At 40.1% G+C, this 23,274-nt stretch overlaps 1 protein-coding gene across 14 annotated transcripts in view; it reads left to right on the forward strand.

Moving 5' to 3' along the window:
• Positions 1-643: 643 nt before the first annotated feature.
• Positions 644-23,274, forward strand: part of DEPDC5 (DEP domain containing 5, GATOR1 subcomplex subunit) — a 125,101-nt gene continuing 102,470 nt past the window's right edge. For 5 of the 14 annotated variants that reach the window (XM_025474647.3, XM_025474648.3, XM_025474649.3 and 2 more), the window contains exons 1-10: positions 726-876; positions 1,564-1,687; positions 4,849-4,936; positions 5,324-5,370; positions 6,596-6,681; positions 7,791-7,874; positions 8,867-8,916; positions 15,303-15,372; positions 20,898-20,976; positions 21,869-21,930. In XM_025474647.3, coding sequence (XP_025330432.1) covers positions 1,630-1,687; positions 4,849-4,936; positions 5,324-5,370; positions 6,596-6,681; positions 7,791-7,874; positions 8,867-8,916; positions 15,303-15,372; positions 20,898-20,976; positions 21,869-21,930 — 624 coding nt within the window. In that variant the 5' untranslated portion in view covers positions 726-876; positions 1,564-1,629. The other 9 variants (XM_025474644.3, XM_025474646.3, XM_025474650.3 and 6 more) reach the window with 3 other exon arrangements.

Raw genomic sequence — 23,274 nt, forward strand, 5'->3', positions numbered from 1 at the left:
CTTCAGAGCCAAGTTGGACTCAACTGGGTCAGGATCCGTCCTTGCTTCCTTCTGAGGAGTTCCGTGTCCCCGGCCTGTCTACCTGTTTGTGAAGTACAACAGTATCTGCCACCTAATAGGGATGCGACCATTCCCTAAGGAAGTCTGTGAAAGCTATGCCAGCTAGTAGTATTAATAACTAGGGAGGCACGGAATTCATCTGGGGTTTAGAGGGATTTGAAAAGCAGTCCTCGCCCTCAAAGTGAATACTTTACAGCAGGGTCCATCGCACTAAACCGCAAGTGCTCAGCGCTTTGCATTTTACAAAAAGTTCTTCCAGAAACGATACGGTGCTTCTCAGTCGCCCCAGGAGGCCAGGCGAGCGGCCACAGCGCGGTTCCGAGACCCAGAGAGGCTCGCCCGAGCTCCCCCTGTTGGCGGCTCGGCAGGTCGGAAACGAAGCTCTTGGGTGTGGATGTGAGAAGGTCTGTGCGGAGACGGATTTCCTCCGCTGCGCGGTCCGCCGTCGCGCCAGCGGGCGGGGAGCGCCGCGGACAGCCGGAGCCCCGGGCCACACGCGACGCCCCGCCCCCGGCGCGGGCCCCGGATGGGGAAGTGGCGCGGCCACCGAGACGAGGCGGAGGCCCGGCCAGAGCGGCCCGGGGCCGGGGGGCGGGAAGGGGGCGGGGCCCCGGGGCGGAGCCACCGGAGCTGCGCGGGTTCTCAGGTGAGCGCTCTGCGGCCGGGGCGGGCCGGCAGGCGCCTGGAGCTCGGGCTCGGAAGCCGCGCGGGCCGTGGGGGCGTCGGCGGGGGGCGTCCCGGGGAGGCGCCGGGGGCCTCGGGAGGCTCGACCCTCGGAGCCCCGGCCTGAAGAGGGAAGGGGCTCCGGAGCTGTGGGTGAGTGGCGCTGCTCACCGGGCCCCGGGCGTGTGGAGCCCGAGGGAGGGGGTGGTGGCCCAGGTTCGAGTCCTGCCCTGGCTCCGCCTCCCGCGGTGTGGTCTTAGGCAGGCCCCCGTGCCTCTCTGAGCCGTAGTGGCCCCCGCTCAGCAGCGAGAGTGGGAAGGCGGAACCGCCGAGAGTTTGTACGGATGGACGTCCAGGGCACCAACCCCTGCCCTCCTCCTGTTTATGCTCTCCCTAAAGCGGGACGGCGGGGAGTGCCTCAGTGTCCGAGTGACCTTGGGCAAGTCCCTTGCTCTGGCCCACTTTTCCCTCTTCCGCAAAATGAGTGCGCTAACCTCTTTCAAGATCTCTTTAGTATTTGGGTGTTAGCTTGGATAGAGACGAAGTAGTGAGTGCCCAATTCTGTACAAGTTTTCCCTGGAGGTTGGCATGCACCCTGACCCGAATTCCCCTTAGTTCACAGATTCTGTTTTTGTTGTTGTTGTTTGTTTGTTTTTGTTTGTTTTGTTTTTTTTGTTTGTTTTTGTTTTTCCTCCAACCCTCCTTGTAATCCAAGCAGTGGTTGCATCCAAGGGCTGGTGCGACCCTCTCATCTGAACAATACCGGTATATACTCACTGGTCTGAAATCAAAGAGCAGTCGCAAGGAAAAGTCTGACATTCTAGCTTCTTTGTGTTTCAGTGACAGAGAGGCAAGATGACTTCTCTCCCCCAAGCGTGGAACAGCTGAAGGAAACAACAGTACAAGATGAGAACAACAAAAGTCTACAAACTTGTCATCCACAAGAAGGGCTTTGGGGGCAGTGGTCAGTATTGATTGGTCTTTGGGCGTTATGTAAGTTGGCTGAGGTCCTTGTTGTATGACACACTGACTTGTGTGACACACTGACTTGTGTGACAGTAGAGGCTACAGGCAACTTAACTGAGTGAAGCAGCAGGTATGATACGATTGCAGGGAGGGCAGTGGCACCAGAGAGCACAGGCCCCTTCTAAAAGCATTTGTATTCTGACTTTTAAGGGACATTGTCAATGTTGCCAGTCTACTACCCTTCGTTTATTTGTATTTTATATTACATATTTACTGCATATGTTTTTTTTTTTAAATATTTTATTTACTTATTCATGAGAAACACACACACACAGAGGCAGAGACATAGGCAGAGGGAGAAACAGGCTCCATGCAGGGAGCCCGATGTGGGACTCGATCCCGGGATTCCAGGATCGTGCCCTGGGCTGAGGGCAGGCGTCAAACCGCTGAGCCATCCAGGTATCCTACTGCATATGTTTTATAAAATCCTAGTCTGCACTGGCTTGGCAGCTAAAAGAAATTTATGAGAGCAGTTGTACATACACATTAGACAGGTATGATCAAAATATGAACCTTTGCCTGGCTCAGAGGCTTAGTGAGGAAGGACAGGACAAAGCATATTGTTCTGTACTAAACCAGATTTTTCAGCTCTGCCTCTTTCCCTGTGACCTCAGGCAAGCCCCTCATTTACCTTATCTACAACTTCAAGCACAGTAGAACATTTTCTCTGTTTTTCTTAGCACCTGAGTGTATAAATCTGCAGAATAGGATGGCAATTAGTAGTATAATTTTTTTCCCTTTTTGTAAAGGAGTAATTTTCTTTTCTGTCCTGACAACCTTATTTGCTTCAGAAGTTGGAATTAACAACACAATGAATCTTTTTAAAATTGTATTTTACTACATGTTTGTTCTTGTGTATGTATGTGTATGTCTCTGAAGGGCAAAGACTCCCCAAAAGGGGAAACACTAGTTTCTGTATGATAGAGTTTGTGAGGATTGAGTAAGATGATGTATGTAAAGTATTTAGTAGAGTACCAGGCTCAGTGCCACTCAGTAAATGTAACCATTATAATTACCAGGACAAGGATACACCAGGCATTGCTATATTTAAAACACAATTTCTGCTAAAATGCACAGTCTGTTAATACTAGACTTTGTATGTGGTTGATGCTGCCTAAACATTTGTGGAGTAGAACTGAACAGACAACAGAAATAACTTTTGACAGAGGGAAGGATACAAGGATAAAGTATATACAGTGTATATACAATGTATGCAAGTCTACTTTTTCATGTGTATGAAACAAAGTCAGGTAGGTCCTATGCTCAGTCTCTTACAGGACTATAAATAAAAACACATCAAACAAAATTAGGTACATATCTGTGATATATATAAAGATTATGAATATGACAAGGTCCCTTGTCCCTAAGGAGTTTTTTTTTTTTTTTTTTTTTAAGATTTTTATTTATTTCACAGCACAAGCAGGCAGAGTGGCAGGAGAAGGAGAAGGAGAAGCAGGCTCCCTTTTGAGCAGGGAGCCTGATGTGGGGCTTGATCCCTGGGCTCTGGGATTATGACCTGGGCTGAAGAGAGACACTTAACTGACTGAGCCACCCAGGTGCCCCCTAAGGAGCTTTTAGCCTGATGAGACAGACATCCAAGAAAGGAAATGATAAAATGAAACGGTGGAATTTGTTCTCAGGGATTTTAATTCAGACTATGAAAGGTAGGGCAATGCATCACAGAGGATTTGACATAAAACTGTCAATGAAAGCAATATACCAAATAAAATTTGGGATTAACCCAGTGCTTTGCTTTATTAGGCTGAATTTTTGTTGGGTTTGATTATATTTGAAATTTAGATATATTTACTTATCATGTTTTAGCATAATTAAAGGCCATATCTTTTCCTCAAAATTAAAACAGAAAAAAAAAGTCACTCCATTTTGGGGTGCCTGGGTGGCTCAGTTGGTTAAGCATCTGTCTTCGGCTCAGATCATGATCCCAGGGTCCTGGAATCAAACCCCATGTCGTGCTCCCTGGTCAGCAGGGAGTCTGCTTCTCCCTCTGCCCCTCCCCTGCTTGTGCTGTCTCAAATAAATACATAAATTATTTTTTTACATAAATTATTTTTTAAGATTTTATTTATTTGTTTGAGATAGAGATAGTGAGAGAGAGCATGAGTGGGGAGGAAAGGGAGAAGCAAGCTCCCTGCTGAGTAGGGAGCCTGACATGGGGCTCAATCCCAGGACCCTGGGATCATGATCTGAGCCAAAAGCAGATGCTTAGCCAACTGAACCACCCAGGTGCCCTGATAAATAAAATCTTAAAAAAAAAAAAAAAATCACTCCTTCATTATGATTCTGAGTTTGTTATATGTGAGTTTTTCCCAACTCCAGTAAGGGTGGGTAGGGTTATATAAACATATGAAGCTATGTCCTCCCTGTATTTTAAGAGTCTCATTGGACCCTAATGTGAACTGATATCCAAAGTTTTTCCCTGATCAAGTGTTGCATTTCAAAATCTAGGTCATTTTACTTGGCTTGTGGTTTTTGTTTTGTTTTGTTTTATGACATATGAGAGGTGGTGGGCTTTAGGCGGAAGAAACCTTGGACTAGTTATCAGTCCTGCCTCTACTGTTATTAGCTGTTTATCCTTAGGCAAGTCACTTTATCACCTAGGTCATTTCTTCACTTCTGTTAGATCCAAAGATTTATTGTGAGCATCTTTGGAAATTCTTTGAACACTGTAGAAGTATAAGGAATTGTGCTCCATTTGTGAGACTCAAACTATTTTGTTCCTGGTATATGCTAGGTATATGATAATTTGAGGAAGTAAAGTGTTAATCATGAAGGTTTAATTTCCAGAGAGCAAGGGGCTTCTTTTTCCCTGTGATCAGTGGGATGGTAGTAGAAATAGCGTGGGCTCTGAAGACAAAGTTCCCTGAACCACTGCCCCACTCAGCTACTTGCTAGCTTTGTGCCCCTGTGTGAATGCTTTAGTTCATCTGAATTGCGATTTAAAATTGAACCTCATCCTCGAGATGGGGTGCTAATACCAACCTCATGAGGTCACGAGGACCTAACATGAGAATGTATGTACCATAGCCTGTCGCCCAAGTGAGTCTCTTTTCTGCTTGAGATTACTGAATTGTCTTTCAGATGATGAGCTAGTCATGAACCCTAAAGTGTTTCCTCACATCAAGCTTGGAGACATTGTGGAGATTGCTCACCCCAATGATGAATACAGGTAAACATCTCATTAGAATCAAGGGAACTACCAGGGCAGCGTCCTGTTTCAAATATTTTGTTTAAGGGGCTTGCAAGGCAGGATAGCCTTTATGTAAAACTGTTCCTAGCCCTCTAGGTTTTAATAAACGAATAATCTTTTTAAAAGCTTATTCTTTTTGTTTTTAAAATCAAGATGACAACTCTTTGAAAAATTGTGTAGCATTTATCTATTTCCTGGAGGACAAGTGGAGAGTTTCTTTGTTTCTAAGAGAACTCCCCTCCCCGACTTGTTGTGCTATAGGTAACAGTATGTCCACAGGGATCTGTTTGCCTTTTGTGGGGGGGTGAAGAAAGTTGGTTAATTACCACTTATGGCATCCTATCTCTTTGTTGGTTTCTCCCCCAGCCCTCTGCTTTTGCAGGTCAAGTCACTTAAGGAAGATCTACAGAAAGGTAGGAATTCCATTTCTCTTCTCTACTGTTTTATTTTCACACTTAGAGAAACTGTTCCAGAAACTGTAAGGAGCGTCTCTTCATAATTTCAGGGAATGAGGACATAGTACTTCTTTCTTTGTCAAATTGTGTTCCCCTAAAAAAGATTGTCAGATATCAAAACTGCAAAGGAATCTCATTTGTCAGCATCCTGAGGGCACTGAAGAAAAACCATCTTTATTGTCAGAAGCAAAGTTAACCTGAACAGGTGAAGCTTTATACTTAACTCAAAAAAAAAAAAAAAAAAAAAAAGGAAAAGAAAAAGAAAAGAAGAAAAATTATTGGCAAAGCATGCTTTCCTAAATACTGTTTTTTTTTTTTTTTTTTTTCACAAGATGTTTGTTAAGTACCTACTCTGGGTGAGGGAGGATAAAGAAACATTTCATGATTACCTATCACAAATGCAAGGCACTGTACTGGGAGCTTTTTGTAATGTCTCTTTCTTTTTATCTTCCCACACAACTCTTGACTGTGGGAGGGAACTTAGTCTCAGCAAGGTGAATTGGCTTTCCTGACGTCAGGAGTTGAGAAGCCAGAACAGCCATTCTACTTACTCATTCTGGATCTGACCCTTTCTTTTTTTTTTTTTTTTTTAATGACTGTACCATGCTGATCAAGGAACCAAAATGTTAATTGATAGCAAATAAGGTAATTCCTTAAATAGTGCTTAAAAGAAGAAAAAATCTGATTCGCTCTAAAGGATTATGATGTCCACAGCTTTTATAATTCAGTATGATGGGGAAGCATTTTATAAAACCCGAGTCCTAAGGGTTTCCTCCTTACTCTCACCACATTATCTCCTGCCATCTGGTATGTTTCTTACTTACCAGATGTAAGGGCCCATTGAAAAGTAACTCGGCTACTTTCATTCCAAATGAGAAATGATCTCCTTCCTCTTCTGAATTTTTACAGTTCTTTTTTATGTTGCTCCTTAATTTCTTTATTTTTCCTCTTTCTGTCTCTCTTATTTTTTAATTGCTGAAGGGTCAGGTCTTATTTCACCTGCTTGTTTCACCTAAAAAGCAGAGCATTCTAAGCTTTAAGATGCTGGAAGGCAGAGAGTGTTTCTTGCCCATGGTCAAAGATCATTGTGTTGCTTGTCAAATGACTGAGTGTTTATAGATTAGAATATATTTACCTGCTTTTTTCAGAATATGTTATCTGATCCAGATTTCTTTTCTTTCAGAAACTATTAGTGTGGACCAGACTGTGACTCAAGTGTTTCGACTAAGACCTTATCAAGATGTTTACGTGAATGTAGTAGACCCTAAGGTATGTCTTTGTTCTGGACTTGAATATCTTTGGGGAATGAGGTGTTTGTTCTTTTTTTAAGACTTTATTTATTTATTCATGAGAGAGAGAGAGAAAGAGACAGAGACACAGGCAGAGGGAGAAGCAGGACTCCCTGCTTCCAATGTGGGACTAGATCCAGGATCTCGGGATCATGCCCTGAGCTGAAGGCAGATGCTCAATCACTGAGCCACCCAGATTTTCTTTTGGGAATGATTAATACCATTCCTAAAAGATTAGGTCTCTAAGGAAATAATGAGTTATTGGGCAGCCCAGTGGCTCAGCGGTTTAGCGCCGCCTTCAGCTCAGGGCGTGATCCTGGAGACCCGGGATCAAGTCCCACGTTAGGCTCCCTGCATGGAGCCTGCTTCTCCCTCTGCCTGTGTCTCTGCCTCTCTCTCTCTCTCTGTCTCTCATGAATGAATATATAAAATCTTTAAAAATTTTTTTTAAAAATTAAAAAAAATAAAAATCTTTAAAAAAAAGAAAGAATGAGTTATTTAAGTATAGTGTTGAACTATTAAATATGTAGTCACACATAGGTCACTTAGATTCTAGGTATTCTCTAGGTTGCATTTAAAGCCCTCACCCTTTTTTTTTAAAAGCTTTCCTAAAAAATATATATACATATATATGTATGTATATGTCAAGGTCAGTGTGAAATTTTCTATTAAGATGCTATAATTTCTCTGTGTGTTCTCATTTCTTTTTTTTCTGGAATGAGAAATGATGCTATAATAGGTTAAAAATCATTGTCTAAAATATATTATTGACATTATCTGGGAAAATAAAGCACAGATTTCAATGTCCTGTGCATGTGCCAGAATTAAGACTAAATGCAGAATTATTTCTTTGGTACTCTTTGCACTTACTCATGATCCAGCTGCTGTAGCATCTGTTGTAGACTTATCATCTGTACTCAAAAGCCTTTTCTGGGAGGATGACGTGCTTTGTTAGTGTTGTGTTATCAGATATTCTTCCAGTAGTTTTCTTGTTTGCTTAAAGATTTCTTCATGCTGAGTGTACATTATCTTAAGACTATGAAGTGTGGCAGAGTAACACAGAGAGGTATGTTTGATTATCCCTTTTAGGATGTGACCCTTGACCTAGTGGAATTAACCTTTAAGGATCAATATATTGGCCGTGGGGATATGTGGCGATTAAAGAAAAGTTTGGTAAGATGTGATTAAAAAAAAGAAAGTATGTTACTTTTCCCATTATGTTGAATAATTTATGTTCCTTGTAGAGATTTAGTAGGGAGAGGGTATAAAATGATTTCTAATTCCAGTATCACAGATAATTATGGTAAACCCTTTGTGTATCTTCTTCCATTCTCTTTGTAGTTTTTTTTTTTCCTGAGCTTTGTTTTGCTTGTTTATAGGTTTTTACTCCACATTTTTTATTCGAATGGGAAATTGTTATTTTACAGTTGAATGGAACTTTAGCTTTCATATGTTCATGTCACCTCCCCATGGACAGGTATTTATTACCCTTAATTTATAGGTGTGAAAACTGCGATTGAGAGGACAGCGATTACCCAAGACTAAAAAATTATAGTCAGTGGTTGACACCAGGTTGACCCAGATCTTGTTGCTTCCCAGTTAGACTGCTTTTTGCTGTATTCTCCTCCCATTTTCCTGATTTATTTATTTTGAGTTAACATTTTCTACTTAAAATGATCTGTAAATTGTGACCTGGTGCTGAAAATTCTTCTTATTGGGCATTTTGAGCATGATAAAGCAACAAATTATAGGTAGAATTTCCATACAAGGAATATTTTAAGAAAAAAATGTTTGCTCATTTTTTATTGGATAGGGGAGGGCTCCATTCTAGAAAATGAGAGCTAAAATGAGAAATAAGTGTTCTGTAATTAAGTGAGTATGTAAATAAAGATATGTATGCAAACGTATGTGAAGATAAGTGTGTTAATGAAAGTGGGCACTTATTTTCCACTTGGTCTTTATTGTCTATACTTGTCACAGTCTTAAGAACCTACTGTTATTCCTGCCCCAGCAGGTTTGCTTATGGGGTAAATCTATTACTCCCATGTTAATTGAACCTTGGGTTGTTAGAAGAAATTAAAAAGGCAGGAGACTTTCTTTGTAACTTTTTATGGCCTTGATGTATTGTTGAATCTCATATTCTCTGTCTCTCTATCTTCCTTTAGGTCAGCACATGTGCCTATATCACTCAGAAGGTGGAATTTGCTGGCATCAGGTAGGTATTACATCACTATTGACTTCTCAACTAGTACCTGGGAGTAGGATCTAGTGCAGTAACTGGGCTATATATGGCATTTGAGGCATGGGATGTCCATATAATAAAATGCACTGAAGCTTAAAAGGTTAGATTGCTGTTGCTAAAACAAACCAAAAAACCCCAAAATCCACTATAGTAGATTTTTTTTTTAAAGATTTTATTTATGAGAAACATGGGGCTGGGGGTGGGGGGGTGGCAGAGACACAGGCAGAGGGAGAAGCAGGCTCCATGCAAGGAGCCTGATACAGGATTCGATCCCAGGTCTTCAGGATCACGCCCGGGCTGAAGGTGGCGCTAAACCGCTGAGCCACTAGGGCTACCCCTATAGTAGTTTTAAGGCGAGTGGAAGTTGCTGAAGCTGCATGGTATTCTGTAACAAAGGAGGTATAGCCTCATAATTTTAGAACTAGAAAAAGCTGGAGATAAATATAATTAATCAGACCTTTTCACTTCACAGATGAAGAAACAAACTTGTAGAGACAAAATGACTAGCACAGTAGTTCCTGATTTGCTGCCTTTTTAACCATATTGCACTGCCCTTGATTTATTTTTTTTTTATTTTTTTATTTTTGCCCTTGATTTATTAAAATTACTCCTAAAATTCCGTTTATAAAGAAGAGAGTAAAATGAAAGTCCTTTTAATTCAAAAAGCACAATGTCCACAGAGTAAAGCCTTCAAACAGTGCAAAAAGGTATATAATGAAAATTCTTCTCCTTAGAAGAAAGTTTTTTTCCTGAAATTTATCATGTATAACACAAGCATGTTTACATTTGGTTAACTCACTTCTTTTTTTAAAAAAAGATTTTATTTATTTATTTTAGAGAGAGTGCCAACAAGTAGGGGAAGGGCCAGAGGGAGAGCGAGAGAGACTCTCAAGCAGATTCTGTGCTGAATGTGGATCCCAATGTGGGGCAAGATCCCAAGACAGAGACTAGGACCTGAGCTGGAATCAAGAGTCAGATACTCAACCAACTGAGCCACCCTGATGCCCCTGGTTGACTCACTTTTAATAGCACCAGGATTGACCAGTGGGTTCTGGTGAGGTAGTCTGGTCCACTAAAAGTTCCCTATCGACTTTTCACTTAATGGTTTCACCAATTGATAATTGTTGCAAGATGATGATATTCTAATTCGGTCATTTCTTCTACCTTTATTAGCCAGAATCCTGTCTGTAAAAAACATTTCATCAATTAGGGCTATTTGATTGGTCTGAACTACTGGTCCTAACGAGAAGAAAGGATAAAGGATTATTTTTTTTTTCCCAAAAAGGGGATAGTTCAAAAATTGGAAGGTCAAGAGTCTTAGCAAAAGATTTTAAAGCACAGCCCAAGAAGTGACTAAGCCTTGAGCAAAACAAGAAATGCAAACTAGATTCATGCTTTCCAGTATAACATAGTCTCTCTGAAGTGGTGGGCCAGGAGTCAGGAAACCTATAATCTACTCCTGCACTACCAGTGATTAGCAGGGTGAGTTGGACAGGTCAGGGGGACTCTGAGTCTACTCCTCTGCAAAATGAAATGGTTGGTTTAAAATCTTTTTCTGTAAAGGACCAGAGAGTAAATATTTTACACTTTGGGCCACATGGGTCTTAGGTCTCTGTTGCAAATTCTTCTTTTTTTTTTTTTTCTGACATTTAAAAATATAAAATCCATTCTAGCTGTTGGCCACATAAAAATAGGAGATGGGCTGGATTTGGCAGGCTATAGTTAGCTGAGCCCTTGTTTAGAAACCCACTCAGATACCTTTCATTCTTAAATTTCTTGTTTTTCTGTGCAAGTGCCCATATCCACATGGTGCCAGACATAGAAATGAAAACCCTGATATAACATCAGGTTTAGACTTTAAAGATATGTCCTAATATTTTGCTCATTCATGGTTAAATGTAAACCACAGTCTTACTATTTCTCTGGAAGGCTTATTTATAGTCTGCCTACACGGGATCAAAAGTCACTTTCTTTCCTATAAGGAGGCATGCAAATTAAAAAAAGAAAGAAAGAGAAAAGATGCTGTGGACCTCACATAACAAAAGATAGTCATTATTTACATAAAGTCATAATTATTGAATTTTTCTGTAATTTAGCCTCTTTACCCAGTAATTTAGTTAATACTTAAGAATATATGAGAGTTTCATTACCTTGAAATCTTGCCTTTAAAACATCATTTTTCCTTCAAATATAAACATTTTGATTTTCTCTGAATAAATTCTCAAAATATTCTTCAAAATGTTTAGTGATGCCTGAATGGCTCAGCGGTTGAGCTCTGCTTTTGGCTCAGGACGTGATCCTGGAGTTCAGGATTGAGTCCCACAATGGGCTCCCTGAGGGGAGCCTGCTTCTTCCTCTGTTATGTCTCTGTCTCTCTCTCTGTGCCTCTCATGAATAAATAAATAAAATCTTAAAAAAAAAAGTTAAAAATAAACCCTGCAGTGTATTTTTTAAAATATTAAAATTTTAAAAATATTAAAATTTTAAAAGAAAAATATTGCACTAAAATCTTATCTCCTAAATAATAGCATTTTGTTTTTTTAAAACATAGAACTTAGAAACCTTGTTTATTTGATCTTATCGTGAAGAGATCTCATTTTTTTCCAGATAGAGTTTTGGGACTGCTGACTAGCTAAGGTTTCTTTTTTTACTTAAAAAAAAAATTTTTTTTCTGACTCACACTCCAGAGGGAGCAGCACTGAATAATTTCTGGCCCTGACTTCTCAGCTGTCCAGAAGAAGACAGACTTGTGTGGAGAGTCACAGTTAGAGCCCATTAATATACCCAGTTTGGGTATTTTCCTGCTAGATCTTCCATACCTCAGAGATCTTCTGGGATCTTCTCTGACTTGAGTCTGATTCTGCGGTGGCCATTCTCTTAAAATGTCTTTCCTAATTATAGAATTAGTACCAAGTACCACTTGTTTATCATGTACTAGATATTGGGCATATACTAAGTATTACTTACTCCAGGTAGGCAGTTTGCAAAATAGAATAAAGAAGCAGAAAAAATAAACAATATTTCTACTCAGAATCAGCCACTATTAACATTTTGACACAGTTCTGCCAAAATATTCTGTCTTCCTCTCTACCCTCCCCACTTTGACTTGAGATAATATAGTATACATGATTTTATATACTGTTAAAAAAAGAAAACCCAAAAACTCTATTTTCATTATTTGAAAAAAAAATAAGACATTTGGGTAATAGAGTATAAAGAAGAAAACTTGGGGCGCCTGGGTGGCTCAGCGGTTACGCATCTGCCTTCTCCTCAGGCCCTGATCCCAGCTCAGCAGGAAGTTTGCCTCTCCCTCTGCACAGCCACCCCTCCCCGCATGCTCACATACTCCCTCTCAAATAAACAAAATCTTTTTTAAAAAAGAAGAAAGCTGAGGTAGTCCTGGTGGCTTAGCAGTTTAGCGCCACCTGCAGCCCAGGGCGTGATCCTGGAGACCCGGGATCGAGTCCCACGTCGGGCTCCCTCCATGGAACCTACTTCTCCCTCTCTCCTCTCTCCTCTCTCCTCTCTCTCTTTCTCTCTCTCTCCTTCTCCCTCTCCTTCTCTCCCTGTCTCTAATAAATAAATAAAATCTTTAAAAAAAAAAAGAAGAAAACTTACAATGGAATATAAGCCAACTGTGTACAGATAACTACTATTAAATTTTAGTGTAACCTTTCAGTATTTTCTTTTCTTTTTTGAAATTTTTGAAAATTAAGTAACCTTCATGCCTAAAAAGTGGGGCCTGAACTTGCAACCCAGAGATGAAGAGTCACATGCTCTATCGTCTGAGTCAGGCACCCTTTTTATATATTTTTAAAATTATTCATAAATTATGCATACATGTATTTTTACTTAGATGATAGTGTGTACTATCTTGTATCCTTTGTTTCCACTTAAAAGCTTATAAGCATTTGTGAAGTTAAAACTCCTTGTAAACATGATTTTAATGGTGCCATGATATTCTGTTGTCTGGATACATAATAATTTACTTAGCTTGTCTGCCATTGTTGGACATTTAGGTTTATTCAAGGTGTGTTATGCAGATAACACTACAGGTATTATATTTTGCATTTATTTTAACTTTGTATTCACAGAATGATGAAATTTAGTTGTAAAGGGTAGTGGAGATCACTGACCCACAACAGCTTGCTCCATAGAAAAGGGAGGAGAAATGCCCTGCCCACACTCCTACATAAATCAAGGACTAGTACCCGCCAGGTTTCCTCCTTCATCCTCAGGGCTTGGCAGTGTGTCATTCTGCCTCTTTTTTTTTTTAAGATTTTATTTTTTATTCATGAGAGACAGAGAGGCAAAGACCTAGGCAGAGGGAGAAGCAGGCTCCCTGCGGGGAGCCTTATGTGGGACTCATTCCCAGGACCCCAGGATTACCACCTGAGCCAAAGGCAGATGCTCAACCACTGAGTCACCCAGGTGTCCCCCATTCTGCCTTTCATGCAGGGAGCCATGTGCACTCTTGGGCTTTGTCCTGAGGATGGATATTTTGAATCTGTCACTGGCAGTTTTTCTTCCCTTGAACCACCAGAAAAGAGAAGAGAAGCTACCTCAGGGCCATTCTCAGTTCCCATTTGGGTAAGGGCAGATTTTAGGTTTAGGAGCAAAGGTTAAGATGGCATTTTCTGTGTTTGTGTGTTTTATAAAGAACCATTTACGTTGGAATAATAACTGGTTTACAGTTCACCAAATCCTCTCATTTACAATATCTCATTGGATCTTCCCAAGAGCTGTAGAAGATGGATGGGGCAGGGTTCTTATTAACCACATTTACTGTTTTTTAAAAAACTGGCTCAGAAAGATTGTGGCTTGACCTCCACAGACAGTGGAGATGCTAATCTAAGCTCAGATTTTCTAACACTACTTTGTCTATACATACTAGCAGAAATTGGTACGTTAGTGTGGTAACAATGAGCTCATTTTAGAGGTCTGGATAATCTGGTATTTAGTGGCCTGTATGCAGAGTACTTTGTGCTAATAGAACTCAGAGATCATGGGAACATTGAATCCTTCCTTATGTTAAAGAAACAGAAGTCTCTTCTCAGGTAAGCTTGTTGGAGTTGTCCACTCACAGACACACTTGAGCAAAGGAGTACCAAGAGGTAGCACTTTTGGTGAAAGCAGAGCTGGGAAGCATATTTAAAAGCAAAACAAAATATGGGCTTGGTCCAGCTTTCTTCATTTTACAGACAGGAGGGAGGGCCAGCAAGGCTGACTGATTGTCCAGTGTTTCTCAGGTAGTCTGAGCTGTGACTCATGGTACACGGCATTTTCCTCGCTTTGATTTTATCTTTTCTTCTTTTTTATGAGGACTGATTGCTTAGGGCCAGGCAGGAATTTGCATTGGGGTTGCTAGAAGAGAAGGGCTTGAGTGGTTGGTTGAGGGATGATTACAAGGTCCTCAGATAACAGCTACCCCTCTCCAGGATAGCATTTTGTATTAATATTTACCATTGTTACAGTTCTTGCTAATATAAGTAGCCACTAATACTCTTAATACAAATAGCTGCTAGTACTCTTAACTCTAGAACCTTCTATCCCAGCACTGTCCCGAACAATTTCTCCACAGTATCTGGTTTAATTCTTAGGACAGCTCTATAAAGTAGATTTCATTATTTCCTTTTTTTAAGATAAGGGTGCTGGGCCTCAGAGTTATTTCCCTATGGCCATTCAGCTCCTTAAATGACCCTCAGAACTGAGATTCCTGCCGAGACTAGTTCCAGTCAAGGCTGGTCAGCTCAGAAGGCTCTGCTCTTTGAACTGTGCTATTCATTTTATGCCCTTAATACATTTCAGAAGAAAAGACATTAAGCCCCCAAAGTGTAATATCAAGTTGCCATGAGAATTTTTCCACAGAATAGCCTCCATTGAATAGGGACTCTGGCCCTACATTCCTCCTGACTGCTTGTCTTCTAATCCTGATATTAAGATGGATTTTGTTTCCGTTGAAACTCATCATATCAAAACTGGGATTAGCAAAATTGTTGTCAATCCTTCCTGTTTTTGTGACATGGACCCTTTGAGATTTGACAAAAACTGTAATTCTCTGCCTGGAAAACTTTGCACGGTTTCAGAGGATTCATGGATTTCCTGAAGCCCTTTCTGAGACTTGCGTGTTGCCTATGGACTCCCAGATTAAGAATGTCATACAAATTCAAAATTCAATACACTCTGAGAATTCTTTATGTTGTATAATCTGTTCATGACATTCTCTCTGGAAGGAAATCTATAACTGGGCAGGTCATTTTGGGATAAGTATCAGAGTACAGTGATCCACCCTGAAGTCATCCCTGTTTCTTTGTGTTTTATATAAGACTTGTAATAACTCTTGTGTGTGTGTTTTTCAGGGCACAGGCTGGTGAGCTGTGGGTCAAGAATGAGAAAGTCATGTGTGGTTATATCAGTGAAGATACCAGGGTGAGATTAATAAAATGCCTTTTGGTTTTGTTTCTTTTTTTTTTAAGATTTTATTTTTATTTATTTATTCATGAGAGACATAAGACATAGAGAAAGGCAGAGACACAGGAAGAGGGAGAAGCGGGCTTCTTGTCCATGCAAGGAGCCCGATGTGGGACTTGAACCCGTGAATCCGGGATCACGCCCTGAGCCAAAGGCAGATGCTCAACCGCTGAGCTACCCAGGCATCCTTTGGTTTTGTTTCTTCATATGATTACATCTGAGTCCTGAAACCAACAATAAGACAGAAAAAAAGCAAAAACTTGATAATCTCCTGATGGATACTATCCATCCAGGTAGATAATATTGTAATATTTGTCAAGGACTCTTGGAATTCTAATGTTTTACAGTTGGATCTCTATAGTTTGCAGTCGATCATTGTTTTCTTTTCTGAAAGAAGTCTGAACCATAGCTATAGTATCTAGCTTTCAGACTTCAATGCCTGCTGATGCATAGCAAAAGTTATTAAACTCAGGAGAAGAATTGCAGTTAGTAAATATCAACAGAAACCTTTGCAAAGGAATCCCCTCTTTGGCTCTATTCTGGTTGGAAAAATCCAAAATGAACAGCTGTAAACATTACCCATGCTGGTGAAACCACCTGTCTGTTTTTCCTTGTTCTAGTCCCCTGCTCCTTTGAGAGCAGTGGTTTGAACAGGGAGTGATCTGGTTTCCACAGGGGTTTTTTGGCAATGTCTGGAGACATTTTTGTGTGTCACAGCCAGGATTTTGTGAAGCATGTTGCTAAACGTGTTACAGAGTATAAGGAAAATCTCCAGAACAAAGAATTACTTGGTCCAAAATAGCAATAATGTGATGGGGGGGCTGTCTTACACATTATGGGACATTTAGCAGCATCCCTAGCTTCTGTACACTAGATATCAGTAGTACCCTGCAAGTCATGATAAATAGAAATGTCTCTAGACATTACCAAGTACCTCCTGGAGGAGCAAACTTGCCTCTAGTTGAGAACCATTTGCCTTTATAGGTAACCACTATCTCAATTCTTTTTTTGTATTTTTTCCTGTTTATGTAGTGTTAATATATATGTGTTTTATCTAAACAGTATGTTATTTGTTTCACTTATTTTTGAGCTTTATAAAAGTGAAAAAAATACATGTAATCCATTTTAGTTAGCTTTTTTGTACCTGATACTATATATATGTATGTATATGTGTTTATTATTATTATTTTTAAAGAGTAATTTATTTGAGAAAGATCTAGTGCAGGTGTGTGAGTAGGGGAAGGAGCAGAGGGAAAGGGAGAGGAAAAGAATCTCAAGCAACTCCCACTGAGTGCAGAGTCTGATGCAGGGCTTAATCTTACAACACTGAGATCATGACCTGAGCTGAAATCAAAAGTCTGACACTTAACCAACTGAACCACCCAGGCGCCTCTCTCTCTATATATATTTAAAGATTTATTTATTTATTTATTTATTTGAGAGAGAGAGAGAGCAGCGGGGAGGAACAGAGGAAGAGGAAGAGTCCCAAGCAGACTCCGCCCCAAGCACAGAGTCCATCATATGGCTTGATCTCATGACTCAGATCATGACCCTAGCTGAAACCAAGAGTTGGACACTCAACTAACTGTGCCACCCAGGTGCCCCCCTATATATATATTTTTAATCTATAATTAGGAATATATGGGTCATAGGTAAGATAATGGCAAATTAGTTTTCAAAGTTTTTGGACCAGCCTATATCCCTAGTAGCAACATATAAAATCTCCTATTCTTTTCATTTTTTTCAACATTTGTTGTTAGATTTTTAAGGTTTTTGCAGCTCTAGTGGGCACATTTTTTTTTTTTAATTTATTTATGAGAGATACACTCAGAGAAAGGCAGAGACACAGGCATAGGGAGAAGCAGGCTCCATGCAGGGAGCCTGATGTGGGATTTGATTCCGGGACTCCAGGATCACGCCCTGGGCCAAAGACAGACGCTAAACCGCTGAGCAACCCAGGGATCCCCAAACTGTTATTTTATAGTGATCTTATTTTGCTTTTCTAGAAATTCACTCTTAAGCATGATTTACAAAGACCATGATAATTTGACATGTGCTTACCTCTTCAACCTCATTTATAATGCAGAACATTATCCATGAACATCCTTCATTCTAGAGGGGAATTCAAAGTGGGGAATTCCCATTCAATGGGGATGCATGAGTGAACAGCACAGATGAGATCCCTCCTGGTAAAGAGCTTACACCCTAATGAGGAGACAGATATAAGCAGACACCCAGAGCTTGTATCTACACAGAGTAGATATAAGTTCATAAATGTAATTACAGATTATGATGAGTACTCCAAAGGAAATTAATTGGTTAATAAGAACGATTAACTGAAGGTGGCCTTAGTAAACAAATGAGATAAATTAAACATTCTTAGGGAAACAGAATGTTGTGATAGAGAATAACAGATCTTCTTTACAGAGGTGGACAGGGAGGCGTCTGAGAAAATGCCAGAAAGGTGAAATTTAGCCAGTATATGGAGGTTGAGGCAAAGAGCTTTTCCAGGTAGAGGAAACAATTGTGAGAGGCCAGTGTAGTAGAAGTATAGGAGATGAAAAGGGGAATGATGTCGGTGGGAACATGGACTGGTTGCAGCCAGTTCACGCAGGTCCTTGTAGCCAGTGTAGAATTTGTTCTAAAGACAATTGGAATCCATTGAAGAATTTTAAGTGGGGGAGTGATTCCCAAATTATGCATTCAAAAGATCATTTATTCATCCAGTTGGATCTTGTTGTTGTTATATAAGTTAACCTATTTATTATAGGCTAGTGATGTTTCAAATGGTGGAACTTCTACTGGTCTTTGAATTCCTTTCATCCACTTATGGCCCACTTCACTGTGATGGAAGAAGTGGTGGTAGGTCCAGGCACCACTAGCTACTGTTTCCATGCAAGAACCATAGTGTCAGATGCCCACAGCTCGTTTTTTTCATTAGTTTTGCCACAGAAGGAGCATGTGTACTTGGTGTGCTGCCTTTTTAAATTCCTTCTCCATCCTCCTGAGGGAGACACCATAACAGGTGCTGTATTTACCGATGATTCTGACCTTCATGATGTGTTTGGCCGTGTCACCATAAGCTAGGTCCAAGTTCAGAGAGCCATTCAGTTGGATTTTGTTGAACAACAACAAAAAAAAAACCCAAAGTAACAGTGGCAAATTGATGCTCCAAAGTAAACTTTTTCTCTCTGGTGAAAGAAGTCCATGGGAGGACCATTCCTGGCTGGTATGGCAGTTGTCACCAATTATTGGTGATCTAAGACTCATTTTGTCCTTCTGTTCTGCCTTCCTCAGGACTGGGCTTCTGTGGTATAGCTGGAACTGCTGTAACCACATTCATATTCTAAGTAGAGGAGAGAGGAAGGGAAGAAAGACAAGAGAGATACACCTTTCAGTGATGTCAGCTTCAGGATGTGACATTTCTGTTAACATCTTACTGGCCAGAATTTAGTCACATGTAGCTGCTCAGGAAGCTGAGAGGTTTAGTCTTTTGATTGGGTCCCTTGCCTCATGGAATAGAATCAGCTTCTCATTACTTAGGAAGAAAGGATGTGGCATAGACACCTGTAGTACTCTGGCTCTGTATAGTGCATTGTTTGTAGGGGCAAGGGTAGAAGCAGAGAAACAAGTTAGGAGGATAGAAACTGTGGCATAGACTAAGGTAGGAACTGTAGCAATGGAGAGATGTGGGCAGACTTGAGATACATTTTGGGGTAGAGTACACAAAACATACTGATAGATTGGATATGAGGAGTGAAGGAAAGAGTACTGATCAGGTTGATAGACAGATGGTGGTGTCATTTTTGAGGTGGGGTAGACTGGGGAGGAGATATTTGGGAGGAATAGGAATTGAAAAAAAATGTGAGATACCTGTTGGACTTCTGAGTGTAGAAACCTGGGGAGGTAGTGGAATCTGGAGCTCATTTCATCTCTTTTTTTAAAAAATTTATTTTTATTTATTTTTAAAAATATTTTATTTATTTACTCATGAGAGAGAGAAAGAGAGAGAAAGGCAGAGAGAGAGAGAGAGAGAGAGAGCGGCACAGACACAGAGAGAGAAGCAGGCTCCATGTAGGAAGCCTGACGTGGGACTCGATCCCAGGTCTCCAGGACCACGCCCTGGGCTGAAGGCAGGTGCTAAACCGCTGAGCCACCCAGGCTTCTCCATCATTTCATCTCTTTTCCCGTATGTTCCCTCGCTTTACCCTGTCCTGCCCTTGGAAACCATTTGCTATTCTTCAAACATGCCATATTCTCTCTTTCCTCCGTGTCTTTGCACATACTGCTCTCTCCTGCCTGGAGCATTAGGATCCTGCCTTCTCCCCTTACAAGCTACTCATCCATCCCTCTATACTAGTCTCAGGCTACTTTGCTTCTGGGAAGCCTTCCTGGTTCCTTGAGGTAGTCTGAGTGAAGGGCATGTATGATGTGAATTATAATTTAGAATTTATTAGACTGGGAGCTTATCAACTGGGATGTCTTAGTCCAAATTCTGCATTCATAATGAGGTTTTCTTGACTTTCCTGGGTAGCTTTACTGCCCTTTTCCTACGTTTCTTATGGGAACCTTCATGAAATGTTTGTATATGGTGCAGTCTTTTGCATGTCTTAATCCTCTGCCATAAGCTTCTAGAGGGTGGGGACAAGATCTTCTCTTCATGACTTATGATGCCAGGGATGAAGCTTGCTTTTAGAAGTCTCATGTCACAATCAAGAAAAATCTTTCATCATTGTTTTTTTTTTGGGGGGGGATGGTAAAAAATATATACAATATTTTATTTGTTTTTTAAGATTTTGTTTTTAAGTAATCTATACATCCAATGAGGGGCTCAAATTTACAACCCCAAGCTCAAAAGTCACAGGCTTTCCTGACTGAGCCAGCGAGGTCCCCCACCCTGTCTTAACATTTTATTTAATTTTACCTTACCTTATTTTTTAAAAAGATTTTATTTATTTATTCATGAGAAACAGAGAGAGAGAGAGAGAGAGGCAGAGACACAGGCAGAGGCAGAAGCAGGCTCCATGCAGGGAGCCTGATGTGGGACTCGATCTCAGGTCTCCAGGATGATATCCTGGGCCAAAGGCGGCGCTAAATCGCTAAGCCACCAGGCCTGCCCTATTTTACCTTATTTTATTTCATTTTATTTTTAGAGAGAGCCAGGGTGAGTTGGGGGAGTGGCTAAGTGAGGGGAGAGAGAGAATCTCAAGCAGGTTCCAAGCCCAGTGCAGAGCCCCATGAGGGGCTTGATCTTAAGACCCTGAGATCAGGACCTGAACTGAAATGAGGAGTCAGACACTTATTGGCTAAGACATTCAGGCACCCCTGTCTTAACCATTTTAAAGTGTATACAGTTCAGTAGGGTTAAGTACATTTTCATTTACATTGTTATGAAATGGATCTCCAGAACTTTTTTCACTTAGCACACCTGAAATTCCATTCTTCAATGCTTCTTAATGCAACTACGTTTTTGTTTATTTCAGGTGGTGTTCCGTTCTACGTCGGCTATGGTTTACATATTTATTCAGATGAGCTGTGAAATGTGGGATTTCGATATTTATGGTACTGTTCTTAAGTGCTGGTTGAAGCTCTCACTGGATAGACATTTCTGGTTTCCCCTAAGTTGGTATCATTTTATAGTAAGCTACTGACATTCTCTAAAAATGTGTCGTAAGATCTTTACAAATCGTCAATGCCAAAATAAATCGAAGGTAAATATTTTACATATATATATTTACATGGAGTTCCCGTAATGGAAAATCTGACTTCTCAGATCTTTAATCATTCTACATGTACAGGTTGGAAGGTCATAAAGTCACTCGATGCCTAGGAACCAATACTTTGTTTGATATCGTTCATTTCTCTTCCTATCACTCACAGAAATCTTCATGTTTGTCTTATTTTATTAGAGTTACTATGTAATGAGTAGAGGGCTGCTATGAGATGTGGTTACAGTGTCCAACACACCAGTCATATGTACATACAGTACATGTATTTCAAATTTGTGGTTAGCAAAATTACAAACTAATTTCTGTTATGGGTCATCAGGGTCACTCAAGAACAGCAGAAACTGCAACTGATAATTTGGTGAATGCCCAGGGTCATCTTCTAACCAACTTTAAGCATCACTGTGAAAATACGCACTTTTAGGGGTTAGATGGTTCTCTCATTCTGAAGTTAACACTGCATTTTTCAGTCATCAAAGTATTTTCAATCTTGGCTTTTACCTTAGAGTCACAGCGTCTACAGAGTGAAGCAAATATTAAATTTGGCTCAATTAGAAAGTCTAGAAAGTCTATAAACTACTTTTATACATCTGGCTTTTATGATCTTGTTTTAAGATATAGCAGAACCCACCTTGTCTTTGGTCCTATTCCTGCTACTTTACTGAGAGAAGATATTATAAACAAGAAATAAAGATAATCTTCACCCTCTTCTCATTGTTGCTTTTCAGGGGATCTATATTTTGAGAAAGCTGTGAATGGTTTCCTTGCTGATCTCTTTACCAAGTGGAAGGTATGTTTCTTATGCACTAAATCTCATTGTATAAATATTACTCATTGCAGATTTTAGAAATACACTATTTCTAGTAAGCTGCCTTTTTGTTTTTTAAGATTTTATTTATTTATTCATGAAAGACCCAGAGAAAGAGGCAGAGACATAGGCAGAGGGAGAAGCAGGCTCCTTGAGGGAGCCTGATGTGGGAGTTGAACTTGGGACCCCAGGATCACGCCCTGAGCCAAAGGCAGACCCTCAACCACTGAGCCACCCAGGCGTCCCTATTAACCTCTTTAGTTAAAGTATCTTAAGTAAAGCCTAAATTGATAAAACTCTGTATTTACATTGCTTTGACCACCTCAACATGATAAAGGTCATTTGTAGAAAACCCACAGCTGACATCAGACTAAATGGTGAAAGTCTGAAAATTTCCCCTTTAGGATTTAGGAACATGGTAAAGATGCCTGCTTTTACCGCTGGTATTCAGTGTTGTACTGGAACTTCTAGTGCACAACAACTAGGGAAGAAAAAGAAATAGAAGGCCTCTGTATTGGAAAAGAATACGTAAAACTATTTCAGTGCACAGATGAATTCTTATATGTAGAAAATCCTAAAAAAATCCACAAAGAACTGTTAGAGCTTATAAATGGATTTAGCAAAGTTGCAAGGTAAAAATCAACACACACAATCAGTGTTTCATCAGTGATGAACAGTCTGAACAGGAAATTTAAAAAAAAACAAATTTTAAAAAGGTAATTATTAAAAAAAAAATTCCATTTACAAGAGCATCAGAGAGAATCAAATACTTTGGAATATTTACCCAAGGAGGTGCATGATTTGCATACTAAAACCTATAAAACCTTGCTGAAATAGATTAACAAAGATATAAATAAATGAAAAACAACCCATGATCATAGATTGGAAGGCTTAATATTGTGAAAGTGGTAATGCTACTCAAAACAAACTATAGTTCAGTTCCTATCAAAATCCCAATGGCCTTTTTTTTTTTTTTTTCACAGAAATGGAAAAACTGATTCTAAAATTTATGTGGAATTGCAAGGGATCCTGTATAGCCAAAACAACCTTGAGAAAGAATAGCAAAGTTGGAGGACTCTTACTTTCTAATTCCAGAACTTACTACAAAGCTAACATAGTCAAAACAGTGTTGTCCTGGCTTAGAGATAGATATATAAATCAATGGAATAGAGTTGAGAGTACAGAAATCACTCCATACATCCATGGTCAGTTGACTTTAGACAAGGATGTCAGGTCCATTCATGAGGGAAAGAATAGTCTCTTCAACAAATGGTTCTGAGTCAACAATTGAGTGTCCAAATGCAAAAGAATGAATTTGGACTCTCA

Source organism: Canis lupus, chromosome 26, assembly GCF_003254725.2.
Source record: "Canis lupus dingo isolate Sandy chromosome 26, ASM325472v2, whole genome shotgun sequence".
Classification (NCBI taxonomy): domain Eukaryota; kingdom Metazoa; phylum Chordata; class Mammalia; order Carnivora; family Canidae; genus Canis; species Canis lupus.